The sequence below is a fragment of the Pongo abelii genome, chromosome 13 (genome assembly GCF_028885655.2).
Source record: "Pongo abelii isolate AG06213 chromosome 13, NHGRI_mPonAbe1-v2.0_pri, whole genome shotgun sequence".
In the NCBI taxonomy this organism is placed as follows: Eukaryota; Metazoa; Chordata; class Mammalia; order Primates; family Hominidae; genus Pongo; species Pongo abelii.
Window position 1 is genome coordinate 119663775 of NC_071998.2, and position 20966 is coordinate 119684740.

The 20966-nt window shown below is 54.7% G+C and overlaps 1 protein-coding gene and 1 pseudogene across 4 annotated transcripts; both read left to right on the plus strand.

The window, feature by feature from the left end:
• Positions 1–340: 340 nt before the first annotated feature.
• Positions 341–20157, plus strand: SLC27A4 (solute carrier family 27 member 4). Of its 4 annotated transcripts, none has more exons than XM_024251693.3 (13): positions 341–518; positions 2843–3009; positions 4869–5263; positions 7912–8070; positions 9265–9334; positions 9437–9528; positions 11608–11717; positions 11995–12204; positions 12385–12511; positions 13812–13949; positions 14157–14231; positions 14409–14555; positions 19268–20157. In XM_024251693.3, the coding sequence occupies exons 2-13, from the start codon at positions 2849–2851 to the stop codon at positions 19423–19425; spliced, it is 1842 nt and encodes a 613-aa protein (XP_024107461.1). In that variant the 5' UTR covers positions 341–518; positions 2843–2848; the 3' UTR covers positions 19426–20157.
• LOC134759739 (thymosin beta-4-like) lies at positions 1951–2487 on the plus strand (annotated as a pseudogene).
• Positions 20158–20966: the final 809 nt, after the last annotated feature.

Sequence of the window (20966 nt, forward strand, 5' to 3'; positions counted from 1 at the left end):
GGGGGGGGGGGGGGCCTCTTCCTACATCCGGGCGCTGGGGACAGCAGGGGGCAAGGGCCGGGGTCGGCAGGGAGGAAGGGCCGGGGTGAAGCCCGCCTGTCTCCTTGTGGACTCGGGGGTCTCCTCCTCCGGGTGGGGCCGCGCGGCGTGGACTACAACTCCCAGCGTGCCGCGCGGCGGCGCCGCCCGAAGCCGTTGCGCGCGCAGGGCGGGCTGGGGCCGCGCTGCGCCGCCGGCTCTGTGGCTTGCCGGCCGCGGGGAAGGTGCGGCAGGCGGTGCTGCGGCCCGGCACAGCCGGTTTGGGGTGCGGGAGGCGGGCGGAGGAGGAGCGCGGCGGGCGGGGCCGGGCGGCGGGCGGGGCTGGCGGGGCGGCCGGGCCATGCAGGGCGCAGAGCCGGCTAAACCCTGCTGAGACCCGGCTCCGTGCGCCCAGGGGCGGCTAATGCCCCTCGCGCTGTCTACGCTGCTGCAACCGGGCCGCATCTGGACGGGGCGCCGCGCGGCGGAGCCGACGCCGGGTGAGCACAGACCGGGCTGGTGGGTTCCCGGGTGGTGACATGTGCCGGGCCGAGTCGGGCGAGGTGGCGGTGCGGACCCCAGGTGGGGGGCGCGCCCTGCGGCGCTATTTCCCCGACAGACGCACTGTTACGTTGCTGTCTAGGGGCGAGGGCGGCACGCGTGACCCGGGACAGGGGCCCGAGGGAACTAGTCACCCTCTTCTGGCTCTTCTTGCCCCAGCCTTCCAGGGCAGGTTCATGCCCCTCTGCTGTGCTGGGCTATGGGAGGCCAGAGATCTGAGGACCCTGGACCCTGGCGTTGGGGTTGAGGACTCTGGTTCAGTTCCCCCGCCCCCGGCTTTTGCTTTTTGCGAGGGGGAGGGGGAGATGGTGTCCCTGCGCTTCTTGTGGTCCAGACCATTCCCTTGTCCTGGCTTGGAGGCTCTCAGGCCATTTCACATTCATGACCTTCATCTACTCCCAAGAACAGGAAAACCCGGAGAAAAACAGTCCCATCAGATGTCCCCTTGAGCGAGTCCTCAAAGCTCCGGGAATGGAACTCAAGAGTTCTAGCTCAACCCAGCCCCTGAAGCACAGTCAAGTCATTCGCCTTCCCCTAAGCCCTAGACCCCAAAGATTCATCCGAGTGGCTGTGTGTGTCTGTGTGTTGGGGGGTGGTGTCTTCAAGGTCCTCCTCGCCTCCCTCAATCAGCTTTGCCCCATGGGCGGTCACCTCTCAAGCACCTCCAGGCTCTAACTCGTTTTCTAGGTCGCCCTCTATCGACCAACAGACGCACTGCGATGCCTGAGCCTATGAGCAGGGACCGAGTAGGGCTCCTTTTCCAGGGAGCTGCCCCTTTGACTTGGCCTGGTCATCCACAGAACCTCCCTGGGTTCTGGGTGGGGAGTCGAGCCAGAGACTTTTTTTTTCTTTTTTTGAGACGGAGTCTCGCTCTGTCTCCCAGGCTGGAGTGCAGTGGCACAATCTCGGCTCAATGGAACCTCTGCCTCCCGGGTTCAAGCAATTCTTCTGCCTCAGCCTCCTGAGTAGCTGGGGTTACAGGTGTGTGCCACCATGCCTGGCTAATTTTTGTATTTTTAGTAGAGACAGGGTTTCACCATCTTGGTCAGGGTGGTCTCGAACTCCTGACGTCATGATCTGCCTGCCTCGGCCTCCCAAAGTGCTGGGATTACAGGTGTGAGCCTGCCTCGGCCTCCCAAAGTGCTGGGATTACAGGTGTGAGCCACCACTACCAGCAAGCCAGAGGCTCTTAAGTCAGTACCCATCCCCAGGCCATCTGGTTTAGGGACCCTGGATGTCAGAAGAGTGAACTGTCATGTTTTGGCTAGAAAAGCCTCTTAGAACACGTCTCAGGACAACTCGGTGGTGGCCACTGCGCAGACCAGACTTCAGTCGTTCTCACATGCCTCGCTCCGCTTTTCCTCTGCAACCATGTCTGACAAACCGATATGGCTGAGATTGAGAAATTCTATAAGTCGAAACTGAAGAAGACAGAGACGCAAGAGAAAAATCCACTGCCTTCCAAAGAAACCATTGAACAGGAGAAGCAAGCAGGCGAATCGTAATGAGGCGTGCACCGCCAGTATGCACTGTACATTCCACAAGCGTTGCCTTCTTATTTTACTTCTTTTAGCTGTTTAACTTTGTAAGATGCAAAGAGGCTGGATCAAGTTTAAGTGACTGTGCTGCCCCTTTCACATCAAAGAACTACTGACAATGAAGGCCGCGCCTGCCTCTCCCATCTGTCTATCTGGCTGGCAGGGAAGGAAAGAACTTGCATGTTGGTGAAGGAAGAAGTAGGGTGGGACGACAGTGAAATCTAGCGTAAAACCAGGCTGGCCCAAGGTGTCCTGCAGGCTGTAATGCAGTTTAATCAGAGTGCCATTTTTTTTTTGTTCAAATGATTTTAATTATTGGAATGCACAGTTTTTTAAATATGCAAATAAAAAGTTTAAAAACTTAAAAAAATACGAACATTTCTCACTACACCCATTGCACAGAGGGCAGATACTAAGGTCTAGAATGTGAAAGGGTCTTGCCCAAGGTCACTTGGAGAATGGTGTGCAGAGATGGGGCTATGAGACGAGAACCAGCCTCCTGCTTCTCACTCTTGGAATTCCTCACCTCAAGTGCCAAGCCCCTAGCCTGCCCCTTCCAGGCCAAGCCTGGAAAGGGACCCCTGTGGTCAGTCACCCAACTCAGTATGGCTAAGCCTTACCACAGGCTGTCCCCTTGGGATCACAGTGGCCTGGCTGTCTGGGCTGGGAGGTAGGAGACCTGGAGGGATGGGTGTTTGGGTCCACTAACTGCCCTGTGTCCGCAGGCCACAATGCTGCTTGGAGCCTCTCTGGTGGGGGTGTTGCTGTTCTCCAAGCTAGTGCTGAAACTGCCCTGGACCCAGGTGGGATTCTCCCTGTTGTTCCTCTACTTGGGATCTGGCGGCTGGCGCTTCATCCGGGTCTTCATCAAGACCATCAGACGTGATATCTTGTGAGTACCTGGCCCAGCCTTTCCTGAGGTCTGTCACACTACAGTGAGCTTCTGGTCCCCCAAATCTCCCCAGGCCAGACCTCATGGTCTCTACCAGCACAGGGCAGCTGAGCTGAGTTCCAGAACAGCAGCCTCTGCTCCACACCCGTCCCCTGGCAATAGTACCTGGTACCTCCATCTCCAAGGTCAAAGTCTTCTCCCAGGGAATCTCCCTAACTTGAGGCTCCCAGGCCTTGGGCAGGCTTGGCCTAGGACGTACATTGAACACCAAGTGTGCTGAGACATCTGCAAGGGGTCCTGAGGACTCTGTAAGTTTATGAAAGGGTAAAGAGGAATTTTGGGGAAAGGCCCTGCCCTCAGGTTGGCAGGGGTGCGAGATGGCACAGGGGGCACTGAGTTCTAGAGCAGAGCCCCTACTCAGATGTCTGGGATAACCTGCTCCCCAAAGAAAGCCAGGTATGCTCCAAGGGACATCCTGTACCAGAAATATCTATTCCCGCTTGTTCTCTACTAGGTGCCAGGCTAGCTTTGGGGTCCAGAGAGGAATAAGGCAGACCCCATCTGCCAAGCTCAGATTGGTCAGGGGAAAGAAAGGGACATAGCACATCTGTAAACTGGCAGTGCCATGTGGGCAGAGACCCTGGTGCAGCCTTGCTCACTACTGTGTCCCAGCACCCAGTTCAGTGACCCACACCCTGCACAGGCAGCTCAGCATTTGTCAATCTCGGCTGATTGCAAAAGAAGGCACGGAATGGCACACCAGGAAGGGTGGTAGCTGTGGGAGCATGGAGCAAGGAGAAACAGCCTCCAGCCAGGACCCTGGGAATCAGAGAAGGCCTCCTGGACAAAAAGCGGCTGTGCTTGAGAGGTGCCTTAGTGGTGGTGGAAGGAGATGAGTCCAACCAGAAGGCACAGCATCAGCAACAAAGGCATGGAGTCCAGGGCTGGGCGCGGTGGCTCACACCTGTGTTCTTAGCACTTCGGGAGGCCGAAGTGGGTGGATCACTTGATCTCAGGAGTTCGAGACCAACCTGGGCAACATGGCAAAACCCCGTCCCTACCAAAATACAAAAAAGTTAGCCAGGCATGGTGGTGCGCACCTGTGGTTCCAGCTACTTGGGAGGCTGAGGTGGGAGCATCATTTGAGCCTGGGAAGCGGAGGTTGCAATGAGCTGACATTGCATCACTGCACTCCAACCTGGGTGACAGAGTGTGACTCCGTCTCAAAAAAAAAAAAAAACAAAGGTGGCAGGAGTGGGATGCTGCCAAGTGATTCCACAAACTTATTGAACATCTACTCTGCCTGGCACAGGACCCAGGGGACAGAGTGTTGAATAAGACAGAAGCCTATCCCAGCTAGGCTCATAGGGAGGAAGACTGGACAAACCAGCAAACTCATTCATTATTTACTGTGGTCATGGTGGGCCGGGGGAGCAGCTGGACTGTGGGAGGCCCCAAACAAGGAGTTTGGACTTTTACAGGAAGCTCTGGAGACCTAGGAGTTTTCTGCTGGAGCAGCAGGCTGAGAGGGTAGGAGTTGAACTCTGGAGCCAGAGAGGCCTAGAGTTCAAATCTCAGCTCAGCCACCCTCCATCCATGAAGCTCTGAGCAGGCCACGGCACCACGAGAGCCTTGATTTCCTTCTGTGTAAGGGGAGAGGGGAATCATACGAACTCTCAGTGTTATTGAGAGGCATCAGTAAGGCGGTGCATATTCCCAGCAGGAGCCGGGAGATGGAAGTGTTGTAGGAGGTCTGGCTCATGAAGCATAGGCTGGCGAGGCAGCAGCCTGGGGTAGGGTGTCAGGACCCCTCCCTCCCAACCATGGCAGGCACAGCGCCCTCTCTTGCTCGCACACAGTGGCGGCCTGGTGCTCCTGAAGGTGAAGGCAAAGGTGCGACAGTGCCTGCGGGAGCGGCGGACAGTGCCCATCTTGTTTGCCTCTACCGTTCGGCGCCACCCCGACAAGACGGCCCTGATCTTCGAGGGCACAGATACCCACTGGACCTTCCGCCAGCTGGATGAGTACTCAAGCAGTGTAGCCAACTTCCTGCAGGCTCGGGGCCTGGCCTCGGGCGATGTGGCTGCCATCTTCATGGAGAACCGCAATGAGTTCGTGGGCCTATGGCTGGGCATGGCCAAGCTTGGTGTAGAGGCGGCCCTCATCAACACCAACCTGCGGCGGGATGCTCTGCTCCACTGCCTCACCACCTCGCGTGCACGGGCCCTTGTCTTTGGCAGCGAAATGGCCTCAGGTGAGCCCCAAGGGGGTGGGGGACAAGCAGGAACCCCATGGGATCTTACACAGACCACAGCTCCCTTTCAGCCCTGTCAAGGCTTTGTGGGTCAGTGGTTAAGGGCACAGAGTGGAGTCAGACAGCTTAGGCAGTGCCACGAGTAAATGAGATCCTGGGAAAGGGACTGATTTCTCTGAGCCTCAGTTTCCTCATCCATCGTTCCTACCTCATACTGTTTTCAAAAAGGTATTTCAGCCTGGGCATAGTGGCTCACACCTGTAATCTCAGTATGTTGGAAGGCCAAGGCAGGAGGATCCCTTGAGCCCAGGAGTTTGAGACCAGCCTAAGCAACATAGTAAGACCCTGTCTCTACTAAGAAACTTTTTTTGAGACAGGGTCTTGCCCTGTCACCCAGGCTAGAGTGCAGTGGTGCAGTCACAGCTCACTGCAGCCTTGACCTCTCAGGCTCAAGCAGTCCCTCCACCTCAGCCTCCTGAATAGCTGGGACCACAGACATGCACCACCATGCCTGGCTAAATTTCGCATTTTTTGTAGATACTCAGTTTTGCCATGTTGCCCATGCTGGTCTTAGATTCTTGAGTTCAAGCGATCCACCCACCTCTGCCTGTCAAAGTGCTGGGATTATAGGCATGAACCACCACACCTGGGCTACTAAAAAAAGTTTTTAAAAAATTAGCTAGGCATGGTGACATGGACCTGTAGTCCCAGCTATTCGGAGGCTGAGGCAGGAGGATCACTTAAGACTAAGAGGTTGAGGCTGCAGTGGGTGATGATTGTGCCGCTTCACTCTAGCCTGGCAGACAGAGTGAGACCCCGTCTCAAAAAAAAAAAAAAAAGGCCAGGTGTGGTGGCTCATGCCTGTAAATCCCAGCACTTTGGGAGGCCAAGGTGGGCAGCTTTGAGGTCAGGAGTTTGAGACCAGCCTGGCCAACATGGTGAAACCCCACCTCTAATAAAAATACAAAAAAAACCTAGCCGAGCATGGTGGTGCACACCTGTAGTCCCAGCTACTCGGGAGACTGAGGTAGGAGAATCGCTTGAACCCAGGAGACAGAGGTTGCAGTGAGCTGAGATCACGTCACTGCACTCCAGCCTGGATGACAGAGAGAGGTTACGTGTCAAAAAAAAAAAAAAGACACTTCACTTGAAGCACTAGCAACATGGATGATGCTAGGTGGCCCCTCAGTACAATGGTAATCATCCTTGTGACTAATTAGGCCGTATCTAGCTCATCTGTAAAATGGGAACAAAATTAATTCCCCACTTTCCTCACAGAGCCTGCATTTGATTTGCTGCCACATTGGGCACCTGCAAAGTACTGAGGTTGCTGCTTTCCAAGAGCAGCTCTAATCTCTATAAAGACCGGGTGAGGTAGAGATCTTGGTTTTATGGATGGTGAGCCTGGGGTTCAGAGGGGTTTGTGAGGAGCTCACCCAAGGTCACACAGTTAGTAAGTGGTAGAACTGGGGTTTGATCTTCAGCTTGACCACAGCACTCTGTTTTTTCTCCCCACACTGTTGTGCTTGTGGGATAATGAATAGGGAAGACATTAGGATGCTGAAAGGGGGCCAGGCACAGTGGCTCACTCCTGTAATCCCAGCACTTTTGGAGGCCGAGGAGGGCAGGTCACCTGAGCTCAAGAGGCAAAGACTAGACTGGCCAACATGGGGAAACCCTGTTTTTACTAAAAATACAAAAATTAGCCAGGTGTGGTGGTGCACGCCTGTAATCTCGGCTACTCAGGAGGCTGAGGCACAAGAATCACTTGAACCAAGTGAGCCGTGATCATGCCACTGCACTCCAGCCTGGGCGACAGAGTGAAACTCTGTCTTAAAAAAAAAAAAAAAAAAAAAAAAAGATGCTGAAAGGGGGCCAGGCACAGTGTGGCTCAAGCCTGTAATCCCAGCACTTTGGGAGGCCAAGGCAGGAGAATCTCTTGAGCCCAGGAGTTCAAGACCAGCTTGGACAATATAATGAGACCCTGTCTCTATTTAAAAAAGCAAAAAAAAAAAGAAAGAAAAGAAAAAAATGGTGCTGAAAGGGGAGAGGGAAGAAGAGAGGGTTGGGCAAATCAAGAGGAAGCCAGGAAGGTGGGGCCAAGCCGACCAGCGCTGCTCCATGCCCAGGCGGGTGGTGATGTGGTGCCTGTGCAGTGCACAGGGGAGCCTGAAAGAAGGTTCCCACTCTCAGAAGGGGATGGAGGGCCACTGGCCTCTGACCCGCACTCCTCCCTTCTATCTGGTGCCCCACAGAGTAAGTAGTGCGGGATAGTGGGTGGGAGCCCAGACCTCGATGTGAGGTAGAGCTGGCATTGCATGCCAGGTCCAGCACATTCTAGCTGTGAGCAGGTCCTCTCATTCTCGGAGCCTCAGTCTTCTCATCTGTAAGAGGGGCTGTCAGTGGTCCCTCCTTCCCAGGGCCATGAGACCAGAGAATGCAGGTAAAGCGGGCCTGCTCTGTGGTTAGCCCGTGGCTAATAGAACCATCGCCGGTGCCCCTGTCAACACTGAAGGCCCAGTTGTTTCACTGCCTCTCCTCCTGCCCAGCCAGTCTCCTCAGCAACATGGCCAGCCCTGCTGGGAGCAGAAGTCCTTGGGAACATGGGGATTTCTGGCCTGCCTGCTGACTGCCCTGTCTCCCCACAGCCATTTGTGAGATCCATGCCAGCCTGGACCCCTCGCTCAGCCTCTTCTGCTCTGGCTCCTGGGAGCCCAATGCGGTGCCTACAAGCACAGAACACCTGGACCCTCTGCTGAAAGATGCTCCCAAGCACCTGCCCATTTGCCCTGACAAGGGCTTCACAGGTGGGCTCTGTCCCCTCCCCATAGGGGGGCTCTCACACTGGCCCTGGACAGAGCACTGGCCTCAGTGCCAGAAGGAGGCTTTTCTGGAAACTTGCCATGTGCCTGGAACATGTCACGTCACCTCCCTTTTTCCATCTGGAAAATGGTGACAGTAAACCTGGGCCACTCCAGGGTTACTGTGAAGGTGACATGAGCTGATGTGTGTCACAGTGCCAGATACAGGGCTGAGAACACAGGAGCTCACAAAGTCTAGTTTGATTTGTTGAACAAGCTTTCATTGATGCCTAATGGGCAGAATCCTGTGGATTCCAGGAACCCGCCTGGTCTGGGCTTTGGTTGGGGTTGGGTGGGAGGGTGAGTGAGGAGCAAGACCCTTTGAATATTCATCAAGTGCCTCTTCAGTGCAGGACACCTCAGGATCTCCAGCTGTGATCCTCTCCTAGCACTGTGCTGCCTCCCTGACCCCGACTCCAGGCAGCCTTCCTGAGCCTCTCACTCCTCTTCTTTTATACTGTAGCCTACCTGGTTCTTCTGCTCTTCTCATTCCCTTTCCTGTGAAGTGTTCTAAACACGTGGAGTCTCCCTGTGGAGTTCCTGACCTCCAGGGAACCTCAAGTTTGGTAGGGCCGAGCCTCGCATAGAAACTCTAACGTGGCAATCCCTGTCGAGGGCTGCAGAGTGGGACAGATCAATGCTCAGCAGAAGCTACCTCAACACCCCACTTCCTGCAGCTAATGCCTCCCTGTGCTCTATGACTTGGGGCAGGTGTCACCTTTATCAGGAAGCCCACCTGGCACCACCTCCCCTCCTGCAAGCTTGGGCCGAATGTGGCTACTGGGTTTCAACAGGTCCTGTGCCCTCCCTCGGCACTTGTTGCTTAGTATTGGAATTGCCTGTGTCCTCATCTGACTTCCACTGAGCTGTGACTGCCAAGAGGGCCAGGCCCGTGCCCATCTTACTCACTGATGTCTCTCTCTACCAGGGCCTAGCACAGAGCAAGGGCCCAGGAAATATTTGTTGGAATGGATGCCGGTGTTAGAGCTGAATGGTATCTGAGGTTATCAGAACAGGCTTCCTAGCAAGGGTGTGATGGGAACAGGTGTTGAAGGGTGTACACCTGCAGGTGTCCATCTGTGTGACCCTGTGCCCAGCCCTGAGCTGCCCCCGACAGCCACTCGCGTCTGTTTTCTTTAGATAAACTGTTCTACATCTACACATCAGGCACCACAGGGCTGCCCAAGGCCGCCATCGTGGTGCACAGCAGGTAAGGGGCAGTTGCCCAGGGTGGGGTAGGCACAGGCAGGGCTGGGGAGCCTCCTTCTGCCTTTCTAGGGCCCACTCAGCCCTTGGCCCTGTGCCCTCCCAGGTATTACCGCATGGCTGCCCTGGTGTACTATGGATTCCGCATGCGGCCCAACGACATCGTCTATGACTGCCTCCCCCTCTACCACTCAGCAGGTAACTCTAGGGCTGTCACACAGCCTCCAGCACCTGCCAGGTCTCCAGGAACCCCACCCCCATCAGGCAGTGTGCTGCAGTAGAAACATACAGCTTTGGGCCAGGCGCGGTAACTCACACCTGTAATCCCAGCACTTTGGGAGGCCAAGGCGGGCGGATCACTTGAGGCCAGGAGTTCGAGACCAGCCTGGCCAACATGGCGAAACCCCATCTCTACTAAAAATACAATAATTAGGCCGGGTGCGGTGGCTCATGCCTGTAATCCCAGCACTTTGGGAGGCCAAGGCAGGCGGATCACTTGAGGCCAGGAGTTCGAGACCATCCTGGCTAACATGGTGAAACCCCGTCTCTACTAAAAGTACAAAAAATTAGCCAGGCGTGGTGGCTCATGCCTGTAGTCCCAGCTACTCGGGAGGCTGAGGCAGGAGAATGGCGTGAACCCAGGAGGTGGAGTTTGCAGTGAACCGCGATCGTGCCACTGCACTCCAGCCTGGGCAACAGTGCAAGACTCTGTCTCAAAAAAAAAAAAAAAATTATCTGGGTGTGGTGGTGTGTGCCTGTAATCCCAGCTATCTGTGAGGCTGAGGCACGAGAATTGCTTGAGCCTGGGAGGCAAAGGTTGTAGTGAGCTGAGATGACGCCACTGCATTCCAGCCTGGGCAACAGAGCGAGACACTATCTCAAAAAAAAAAAAAAAAAAATTAGCTGGGTCTAGTGGCGTGTGCCTGTAATCCCAGCTACCTGTGAGGCTGAGGCACGAGAATTGCTTGGACCTGGGAGGCAAAGGTTGCAGTGAGCTGAGATCACGCCACTGCACTCCAGCCTGGGCAACAGAGCGAGACACTGTCTCAAAAAAAATAAAAATAGGCCGGGTGTAGTGGCTCGCGCCTGTAATCCCAGCACTTTGGGAGGCTAAAGCGAGCGGATCACGAGGTCAGGAGTTTGAGACCAGTCTGGTCAACATGGTGAAACCCCGTCTCTACTAAAAGTACAAAAAATAGCTGGGCTTGGTGGCGGGTGCCTGTAATCTCAGCTACCTGGGAGACAGAGGCAGTAGAATGGTTTGAACCCAGGAGGCAAAGGTTGCAGTGAGCCTAGATCACACCATTGCACACCAGCCTGGGTGACAAGGCAAGACTCCGTCTCAAAATAAATAAATAAATAAATTCAATTTAATTTAAAAATAAAAGTAAAAATAAACAGGATTAGCCAGGCGTGGTGCACATGCCTATGGTCTCAGCTACTGGGGAGGCTGAGACAGGAGAATCACTTGAGCCTGGGAGTTTAAGGCCAGCCTGGGCAACATGGTGAGACCTGTCTCTAAAAAAATTTTGTTTTAGGCCAGGTGTGGTGGCTCACGCCTGTAATCCCAGCACTTTGGGAGGCCGAGGCGGGCAGATCACAAGGTCAGGAGATCGAGACTATCCTGGCTAACACGATGAAAGCCCGTCTCTACTAAAAATACAAAAAAGAAAAAAAAATTAGCCGGGCATAGTGGTGGGCGCCTGTAGTCCCAGCTACTTGGGAGGATGAGGCAGGAGAATGGCATGAACCCGGAAGGCGGAGCTTGCAGTGAGCCGAGATGGCATCACTGCACTCCAGGCTGGGAGACAGAGCGAGACTCCGTCTCAAAAAAAAAAAAAAAAAATGGTTGTTTTAAATTGAAAAAAGGATGAGCACACCAGCCTCACAGCATGTGTGGCAGTGTCCCACGGGGCATCTGGGCCTGTCTCATTTCAGTTTGTTTCCACAGATATGCATGGCATTGCTGCTTGTTTGTAGGGGCTTAAGGGAAGACAGAGCTTGAATAAATATAGCTCCTGCCCTCCAGGTGCTTAGAGTCGGATGTATATGTGAGTGTAGGAGAGAGGCAGGGAGCTAGAGTGCAGCACCAGGGAAGAGCCTGGTGATGGAAGCCGGGGAGGCTTCTTGGAGGAGGTCACCCAAGGCAGGCAGATGTGAGGTGCAGAAGCCTGCAGGGCAGCACAAGCCTGCCTGGCCGGATGGCAGTATCACTGATTTGGGGCCAGGGAGGGTCTTCATCTCGCTGACCCTCAGGGGCCATCCCTCTGCCTCCAGGAAACATCGTGGGAATCGGCCAGTGCCTGCTGCATGGCATGACAGTGGTGATTCGGAAGAAGTTCTCAGCCTCCCGGTTCTGGGACGATTGTATCAAGTACAATTGCACGGTGAGCGAGAGCGGGAAGGGCGAGCTGTCCCTTTCCCCTAGTTACCCTCTTCCCAACTACACTCCAGGGCATCTGTCTTATAGCTGAGGTGGCCAGTCATTCCAAAGGGCTCATTTGTGGCAGAGTTCCCATTGTTCAGATGGGGAGGCTGAGACCCGGAGAGGGAAAGGATGGCACGGCCAGCCCCTGGGGAGAGTAGGGGTTTGAGGGATCAGGAGAATCCTAGTGTAGTGAGGGCAGCCTCTAGAGCCGCGAATCACACCAAGTTCACCCCTAGATTGTGCAGTACATTGGTGAACTGTGCCGCTACCTCCTGAACCAGCCACCGCGGGAGGCAGAAAACCAGCACCAGGTTCGCATGGCACTAGGCAATGGCCTCCGGCAGTCCATCTGGACCAACTTTTCCAGCCGCTTCCACATACCCCAGGTGGCTGAGTTCTACGGGGCCACAGAGTGCAACTGTAGCCTGGGCAACTTCGACAGCCAGGTGCGGCCAGGTTGGGGATGGGCGAGGCTGCTGCAGGGATGGCCCACGGAAGGCACTGGACACAGAGGGGAGGGCAGAGTTCCAGCGTGAGAGTGTGGGTGCTGCAGTCCCACTTCCCCCTCATTGTCCAGTTTTGGGCCTATGGTGAGAGAGCCCAGGCCCAAGTCTTGGCCTTCGCAGGTGGGGGCCTGTGGCTTCAATAGTCGCATCCTGTCCTTCGTGTACCCCATCCGGTTGGTACGTGTCAACGAGGACACCATGGAGCTGATCCGGGGGCCCGACGGCATCTGCATTCCCTGCCAGCCAGGTCTGCCACTTCAGGGTCAGAGAGGGAGGGGTTGTCCTGGGAAGGAAGGAGGCCAGGCGTGTGTGTGGATGGGGAGCCCTGTTCTGACCAGTGGCCATCAGTTAGCTCTGCTCTTAGGGTTACAAGTTACTCATTTATTTGTGTATCCATCCATTCATTCATTCACCATTCTATCTGTACATCAGTCCATTCATTCATTCTTTTTTTTTTTTATTTGAGATGGAGTCTCACTCTGTCGCCCAGGCTGGAGTGCAGTGGCGTGAGCTCGGCTCACTCTAACCTCTGCCTCCTGGGTTCAAGCAATTCTCTTTTCTCACCCTCCTGAGTAGCTGGAATTACAGGCATACACCACCATGCCCGGCTAGTTTTTCTATTTTCAATAGAGATAGGGTTTCACCATGTTGTCCAGGTTGGTCTCGAACTCCTGTCTTCAAGTGACCCATCCACTTCGGCCTCCCAAATGTTGGTATTATAGGTGTGAGCCACCATGCCTGGCCTCATTCATTCATTTTCATATTGACTCCAAATGACCCTGAGTCCAGGCTGCTTGAGATTTATTCTGGCTCAGCTCCTTAGCTCTGTGTCGTGGGCGAGTATTCAGCCTCACTGTGCCTAAGTCCCCTTATCTACAGACTGTGCCCATGGCAGCACCTGCACATGGGGCTGGCCTGAGGATTATGTTTCATAAAGAACATAAAACTCTGAGTGGGTCCTGGCATGGAGCAGAAGCTTGGGGTGCTGGCTTTGTTAGGCTGTCCCCAAGGAGCCTGACCTATGTTCATCCTCCCATCAGTTTCGAGAACAGACATCACTGGCTCAGTGTGTCCGACCTGCCAAGATGAGCTCCTGGGCTGGGGGAGGGTGGGGCATTTCTGTGGCAAGCAGCATGACTCAAATCAGATCAAGACGCAGAGTACAGGCTGGGAGTGTTGGCTCACACCTGTAATCCCAGCACTTTGGGAGGCCGAGGCAGGTGGATCACCTGAGGTCAGGAGTTCGAGACTAGCCTGCCAAACAGGATGAAACCCATCTCCACTAAAAAGTAAAAAAAAAAAAATTAGCTGGGCCTGTTGGCATGCGCCTGTAATCTCAGCTACTCAGGAGGCTAAGGCAGGAGAATTGCTTGAACCCAGGAGGTAGAGGTTGCAGTAAGCCAAGATTGCACTGCTGCACTCCAGCCTGGGCAACAAGAGCAAAACTCCGTCTCAAAAAAAAAAAAAAAGACGCAGGGTACACCTGGTGACAGGACGGGTGGGAGAGGCTGCCTAGGGCAGATCTGACCCTGCCTTCCCCACCCCAGGTGAGCCGGGCCAGCTGGTGGGCCGCATCATCCAGAAAGACCCCCTGCGCCGCTTCGATGGCTACCTCAACCAGGGCGCCAACAACAAGAAGATCGCCAAGGACGTCTTCAAGAAGGGGGACCAGGCCTACCTTACTGGTGGGTCCCCAGCCCTTCATAGCCCCTTCCTGAGGGTTGGGGGAGGAGGGGACCTTTTCCCACCTCCAGAGGACACCTTCCCAGGACTCCCCCAGTCCTGGCCCTTGTGGTCAAACAAATCCTTGGGCTCCAGCAAAGCCTCCCTGGCTTGAGCCCTGGACTCAGAGCTGGCCAGGCCCAGCCCTGCCTCATCCGGCCCCTCCCTAGGTGATGTGCTGGTGATGGACGAGCTGGGCTACCTGTACTTCCGAGACCGCACTGGGGACACGTTCCGCTGGAAAGGTGAGAATGTGTCCACCACCGAGGTGGAGGGCACACTCAGCCGCCTGCTGGACATGGCTGACGTGGCCGTGTATGGTGTCGAGGTGCCAGGTATGTGCAGGCAGGCGCAAGGTGTGGGTAGGGAGGCACCACCCAGGGGCACCACCAGCTGCTCAGTGTCTACCCTGCCACCCCCAGGAACCGAGGGCCGGGCCGGAATGGCTGCCGTGGCCAGCCCCACTGGCAACTGTGACCTGGAGCGCTTTGCTCAGGTCTTGGAGAAGGAACTGCCCCTGTATGCGCGCCCCATCTTCCTGCGCCTCCTGCCTGAGCTGCACAAAACAGGTGTGTCCCTCCCCTGCTCCAGCTCTCGGATCCCAGGTCCCTTCCCGTTTCCTTCTGGAGAGACCCGGTTAGCTGTTATTTGACCTCTGCACACAGTCTGGCCGGGCAGTTGGTAAAGTGACCTGCCTGTGTAGAGGTGAGCAGACGGGGCTGGCAGAGAGGACACACATTGTTCCTTAGTAGAACACGTATTAGGTGCCAGGCACGGCGCTAAGCCTCGGGATACGGGTGGTGAGCTCTGGACGTTTGCCTTCTTGGAGTTTTAGAGCAGGAGAGAGGCTGGCCTAGGACAAGGCATTCCAAAGGTAAAGAATCGACCACATAATCTGTCATGAGATTAGAGTTAAACAGATAAAAAGAAAAAAATGAACCACAGAGCAAGCTGATAGGAAAGCAAAAAGGAGGGACGCTTGGGATGACTAGAAGGCTCCTCTGAGGAGGGGATGGTTCAGCTGAGACCTGAATGAAAGGAAGGACTTTATGGCAGTGGGAGGCACTCTAGGCTGCAGGAATAGACACTGTAAAGCCCCCGAAGCAGGAAGGAGCTTGGGTGCTGGAGGAACGAAAGGGGGCCCCCAAAGGCTGGAGCCAAGTGAGAGAGGCAGGCAGTGGCATGAAGTGGGAGAGAAGCCAGCAGGGGCCAGAAGCCCAGGGCCTTGCAGGCCAGGTAAGAGTCGGGACTGTCCCAGGGGCAGTAGGGAGCCACAGAAGCATCTCAGCAAGGCCGGGCGCAGTGGCTCATGCCTGTAATCCTGGCACTTTGGGAGGCCAAGGCGGGCAGATCACTTGAGGTCAGGAGTTTGAGACCAGCCTGCCCAACATGGCAAAATCCCATCTCTACTAAACATATAAAAATTAGCTGGCTGGGCGTGGTGGCTCACGCCTGTAATCCCAGCACTTAGGAGGCCGAGGTGGGTGGATCATTTGAGGTCAGGAGTTTGAGACCAGCCTGGCCAACATGGTGAAATCCCATCTCCCCTAAAAATACAAAAAATAAAAGTAAAAAAAAAAATTAAGCTGGGCATGGTGGCTCACACCTGTAATCTCAGCACTTTGGGAGGCCAAGGCAGATGGATTGCCTGAGCTCAGGAGTTTGAGACCACCCAGGGCAACATGATGAAACCCTGTCTCTACCAAAAATACAAAAAAATTAGCCAGGTGCCAGGTGGATTACGTGGCTCACGCCTGTAATCCCAACACTTTGGGATTAAATTTTGTTTAATTAACTTAAATTTATTTATTTATTTATTTATTTATTTATTTATTTATTTATTTGAGATGGAATCTTGCTCTATCGCCCAGGCTGGAGTGCAGCTGTAGTCCCAGCTACTTGGGAGGCTGTGGCAGGAGAATCGCTTGAGCCCCGGAGGTGGAGGTTGCAGTGAGCTGAGATCGCGCCACTGCACTCCAGTTTGGGTTGCAGAGTGAGACTCCGTTTCAAAAAGAAAAAAAAAAATTAGCCAGGCATGGTGGTGGGCGCCTGTAATCCCAGCTACCTGGGAGGCTGAGGCATGAGAAGCACTTGACCCTGGGAGGTGGAGGTTGCAGTAAACCGAGACCGTGCCACTGCACTCCAGCCTGGGAGACAGAGTGAGACTCTGTCTCAAAAAAAAAAAAAAAAAAAAAAAAAATTAGCCGGGCGTGGTGGTACATACCTGTAATCCCAGCGACTCGGGAGGCTGAGACAGGAGAATTGCTTGAACCCAGGAGACCCAGGAGGCACAGGTTGCAGTGAGCTGAGATCATGCCACTACACTCCAGCCTGGGCGACAGAGTGAGACTCTGTCTCAAAAGAAAAGCATCTCAGCAGGTGGGAACCTGGTCAGACTCATGCTCTACAAAGCTCTCTGGCTGCTGTGTACAGAGTGGGAGAGGATTGCAGGCAGCCCTGAGGGAGCTGGGAGGGGCTGTTGCAGTTGTCCAGGTGGGAGGTGGGCAGCGGGCCTGCAGTTGCCCACAAGACAGCACCGTCTTTCTATCTGTTGGCCCATTGGTGGCTCTCAAGAGTTCCCTGGTGGGCAGGAAATGCTAAGGCTCATGCCCATACCTGCCCCTGCTTTCCTCAGCCCTAGGTGCCTCTTCTGGGCCCTCCCTGGCTGCTCACCCTTTGGAGCACATTTCCCTGGCCACCTCCCACGTTGTCATCATATCAGTCCTGCCTTGATGGTGGGCACTCCCTAGCCAGTGTGGCTTCTGCCAGACAGTGGGTACCTGGAGTGCCTAAAGCATTGGGGAGGGTTTAGGACTTCAGTGTGGTTCTGAAGGATAGAGACACTGTGGCTAGGCTAATGGCCAAGACCGCGAGCTTCCAGAGGATTGAGCAGCACCATACTTCTGTCCAGGAAAGGCAGGGAGGCTCTCAGACCTTGTATTTCAGATGGGCTTTGCCACAGAACAAACCACCCCCAAACTTACTTGCCCCAAAATGGCTCGAAACAACCACTTTATTTATTCATAATTCTGTGGGTAAGCAATTTAGGGGTTAAGTGCAGCTGAGCAGTTCTTCTGTTGACCTTGCTTTGGGGTCACTGAAAGAGTTGTCATCACTTAGTAACTTAGCTGGGGCAGGAGGCAGTTAGATGGCCTCACCCACGCGTCTGGCTCTCGGCTGCTTACTTCTGCAGCACTGTCCAACAGAACTTTCTGCAGCGATGGAAATGTTCTAGGTTTCTGCTGTCCAACACGATAGCTACTAGCCTGGCAGAGCTACTGAGCACTTGAAAGGTGGCTGCTGGCTGGACGCCATGGCTCACGCCTGTAATCCCAACACTTTGGGATTAAATTTTGTTTAATTAACTTAAATTTATTTATTTATTTATTTATTTGAGATGGAGTCTTGCTCTGTCGCCCAGGCTGGAGTGCAGTGGCGCAATCTCAGCTCACTGCAACCTTTGCCTCCTGGGTTCAAGTGATTCTCCTGTCTCAGCGTCCCCAGTAGCTGGGATTACAGGCACGTGCCACCACACCTGGCTAATTTTTGTATTTTTTTTATTAGACATGGGGTTTTGCCATGTTGGCCAGGCTGGTCTCAAACTCCTGACCTCAGGTGATCCGCCCACCCTGGCCTCCCAAAGTGCTGGGATTACAGGCGTAAGCCACCATGCCCGGCCTTGTTTAATAATTTAAATGTAAATAGCCACATGAGGTCATATCGGACGGCGCCGGTCTGGGCCCTCACCTGGGATGGCTCATCTCTGCTCCACGTGGCCTCTCACCCTTTGGAAGGCTAGACTAGCCCCAGGGCACCCCAAGCAGGTAGAGGTGGAAGATGCAAGGTCCCCCAAGGCCTAGACTCACCCAGAACTCCTACAACGTTGCTTTTACCACCTTCTGTTGGTTAAAGCAAGTTGTAAAGCCAGTCCAGATTGAGGCCAATGGAGATTGAAAAAGTTGAGCTCTTGCCAGGAGAAGTGCCAAAGCCACATAGCAGAGGTGTGTGTGTACAGGGAGGGGAGGAATATGCAGCCATTTTTGGTAGTCTGTCTCATCCAGGTTCCAATCCCACTTCTACCACCCTGAGCATCAGTCTTCTCATCTGTACAGGATTAATACCATTGATTGAAAGATGCAGCCAGGCGTGGCAGCTCATGCTTGTAATGCTAGCACTTTGGGAGGCTGAGGCAGGTAGATCGCTTGAGCAGCCCAGGAGTTCAAGATCTGGGTGGGCAACATGGCGAAACCCCATCTCTACAAGAAATACAAAACTTGGCCAGGTGCAGTGGCTCACGCCTGTAATCCCAGCACTTTGGGAGGTCGAGGAGGGTGGATCATCTGAGGTCAGGAGTTCGAGACCAGCCTGACCAACATGGTGAAACCCCGTCTCTACTAAAAGTACAAAAAATTAGCTGTTCGTGGTGGTGGGTGCCTGTAATCCCAGCTACTTGGGAGGCTGAGGCAGGAGAATTGCCTGAACCTGGGAGGCAGAGGTTGCAGTGAGCCAAGATCGAGCCACTGCATTCCAGCCCCGGTGACAGTGCGAGATTCCGTCTCCAATAAAGAAAGAATTACAAAACTTAGCCAGGCACAGTGGTGCACACCTATAGTCCTGGCTACTTGGGAGGCTGAGGTAGGAGGATCACTTGAGGCCGTCAGGTGGAGGTTGCAGTGAGTTGAGATGGCATCACTTCACTCCAACCTGGGTGATAGAGCGAGACCCTGTCTCAATAAAAAAGAAAAAAATACCATGAATTCTTTATATACGAGTAAGAAAATATGTGCTGCTAATTATACTAGTTCAGAAATGTTAAAATCTGCAAGCACGTCCATGTTAGAATCCAGAGAATACGGTTGAGCACCTGCCTTATGGGGCTGATGTACAGATGAAATAAGCTCACACTGTTACCTGGTAGGTACTCAAAGGGAGACATCACAGTCAGAAGACCTCAGTTCTGGTCCCCACTCTGCTGTCACTCAGTATGTGACACTAGGCAAACAGCCTCCCTTCTCCAGGCCTGTTTTCCCATCTGCAAAGTAGGGGAGGGTGGGTAACTAGCAGCTGTCCCCATGCCCCAACTCTGCCACGGCTGCTCTATTACTTTAGGTAATAGGTGGAACATTCTTTGCAAACTGTAAAGGGCTGTGCCTCCTCCTCCCCCACTTCCCTCCCCTGTTTGTCCTCCAGCCCTGCTCCCTGCCTTCCTCAGCACTGGTGGTTGGGAAGCTGGGAGCTCTTGCCCCTGCCCTGCACTGAGTCTTCTTCCCTGCTCCCCCAGGGACCTACAAGTTCCAGAAGACAGAGCTACGGAAGGAGGGCTTTGACCCAGCTATTGTGAAAGACCCGCTCTTCTATCTAGATGCCCGGAAGGGCCGCTACGTCCCACTGGACCAAGAGGCCTACAGCCGCATCCAGGCAGGCGAGGAGAAGCTGTGATTCCCCCCATCCCTCTGAGGGCTGGTGGATGCTGGATCCAGAGCCCCAGGTTCCTCCCCAGAGGGGTCCTGGACAAGGCCAGACCAAAGCAAGCAGGGCCTGGCACCTCCATCCTGAGGTGCTGCCCCTCCATCCAAAACTGCCAAGTGACTCACTGCCTCCCCAACCCTTCCAGAGGCTTTCTGTGAAAGTCTCATGTCCAAGTTACGTCTTCTGGGGTGGGCAGGCCCTCTGGTTCCCAGGCTGAGACTGACGGGTTTTCTCAGGATGATGTCTTGGGTCAGGGTAGGGAGAGGACAAGGGGTCACCAAGCCCTTCCCAGAGAGCAGGGAGCTTATAAATGGAACCAGCGCAGAAGTCCCCAGACTCAGGAAGTCAACAGAGTGGGCAGGGACAGTGGTAGCATCCATCCGGTGGCCAAAGAGAATCGTAGCCCCAGAGCTGCCCAAGTTCATTGGGCTCCACCCCCACCTCCAGGAGGGGAGGAGAGGACCTGACATCTGTAGGTGGCCCCTGATGCCCCATCTACAGCAGGAGGTCAGGACCACACCCCCGGTCTCTCCCCACTCCCCCATCCTCCTCCCTGGGTGGCTGCCTGATTATCCCTCAGGCAGGGCCTCTCAGTCCTTGTGGGTCTGTGTCACCTCCATTTCAGTCTTGGCCTGGCTATGAGGGGAGGAGGAATGGGGGAGGGGGCTCAGGGGCCAATAAACTCTGCCTTGAGTCCTCCTAGCCTGTGTGCAAACCACCCAAGCCCACCCTGACCCCAGAGCCCCCACAGCCCCACTGTGGCCGCTTGATCCCCCACGCCAACCGCCTGGCCCATTCACCCACCTCATCTGTTCATTCACTCATCTAAGCTGAGGGTGTGGCAGGTAAGATGCCGCAGCCCCTGCCTCTAATGTGCTGGTTCAGCCAGGGGCAGTGCCCATGTGAGTCTGGCAAGGTGTTTAACAGTGTGGGCTTGAAAGTCCAAACCAGCTCTGTCACTCTAAGTGGGTGGCCTTGGGGAAATTACTCAGTCTCCTTATCTGTGAAATGGGATTCATCAGTTAAGAGGATTCAGAAGCTAAAAGTGCCATCACGAGTAAGGGGCTTGAGGGGAAACTGTCACCTCGGGCAGGACCCTGACTCTGCCTGAGGTGCATTTTCCCAGTTGTTTAGGGGCGGGAAAGATTTGCAGGGGTGAGGGCTGCAGTGAGAGCCAAAGCAAGGCTGCCTGGCAGCCCGGACAGAGGCCAGGGAAGCTTCCTGGAACAGTCAACACAGCTGTCCCACCAGCAGTGCCAGTGGAGAGCCAGCTGTCTCCTAGGCCCCGATGGAGGAGTCACACCCACGCTGGAAACTCACTGCCCAATGGGAAGGAGTTCCAGCACAGCCCAGGGCGGTGGGCAGTGCAAGCCCCTGGGCCTTTATCTCCACTATAGGCTTTCTAAGGAAAGAACCAGAACTCGGAGGATTTCAGTCACATGGCCAGCGTCTCACAGCAAGTAGAGAGGGCTGGAATGGAGCCTGTGCCCTTCCTGCCACACCACCCTGCC

What these genes read in the sequence shown, in the direction of transcription:
- SLC27A4 (XM_054519343.2), top strand. Translation starts at nt 2,849, where the DNA reads ATGCTGCTTGGAGCCTCTCTGGTGGGGGTGTTGCTGTTCTCCAAGCTA. An exon ending in ACCATCAGACGTGATATCTT is followed by an intron (nt 3,010 to 4,868) that starts GTGAGTACCTGG and finishes GCTCGCACACAG; the next exon opens with TGGCGGCCTGGTGCTCCTGA. An exon ending in GTATGGTGTCGAGGTGCCAG is followed by an intron (nt 14,322 to 14,408) that starts GTATGTGCAGGC and finishes TGCCACCCCCAG; the next exon opens with GAACCGAGGGCCGGGCCGGA.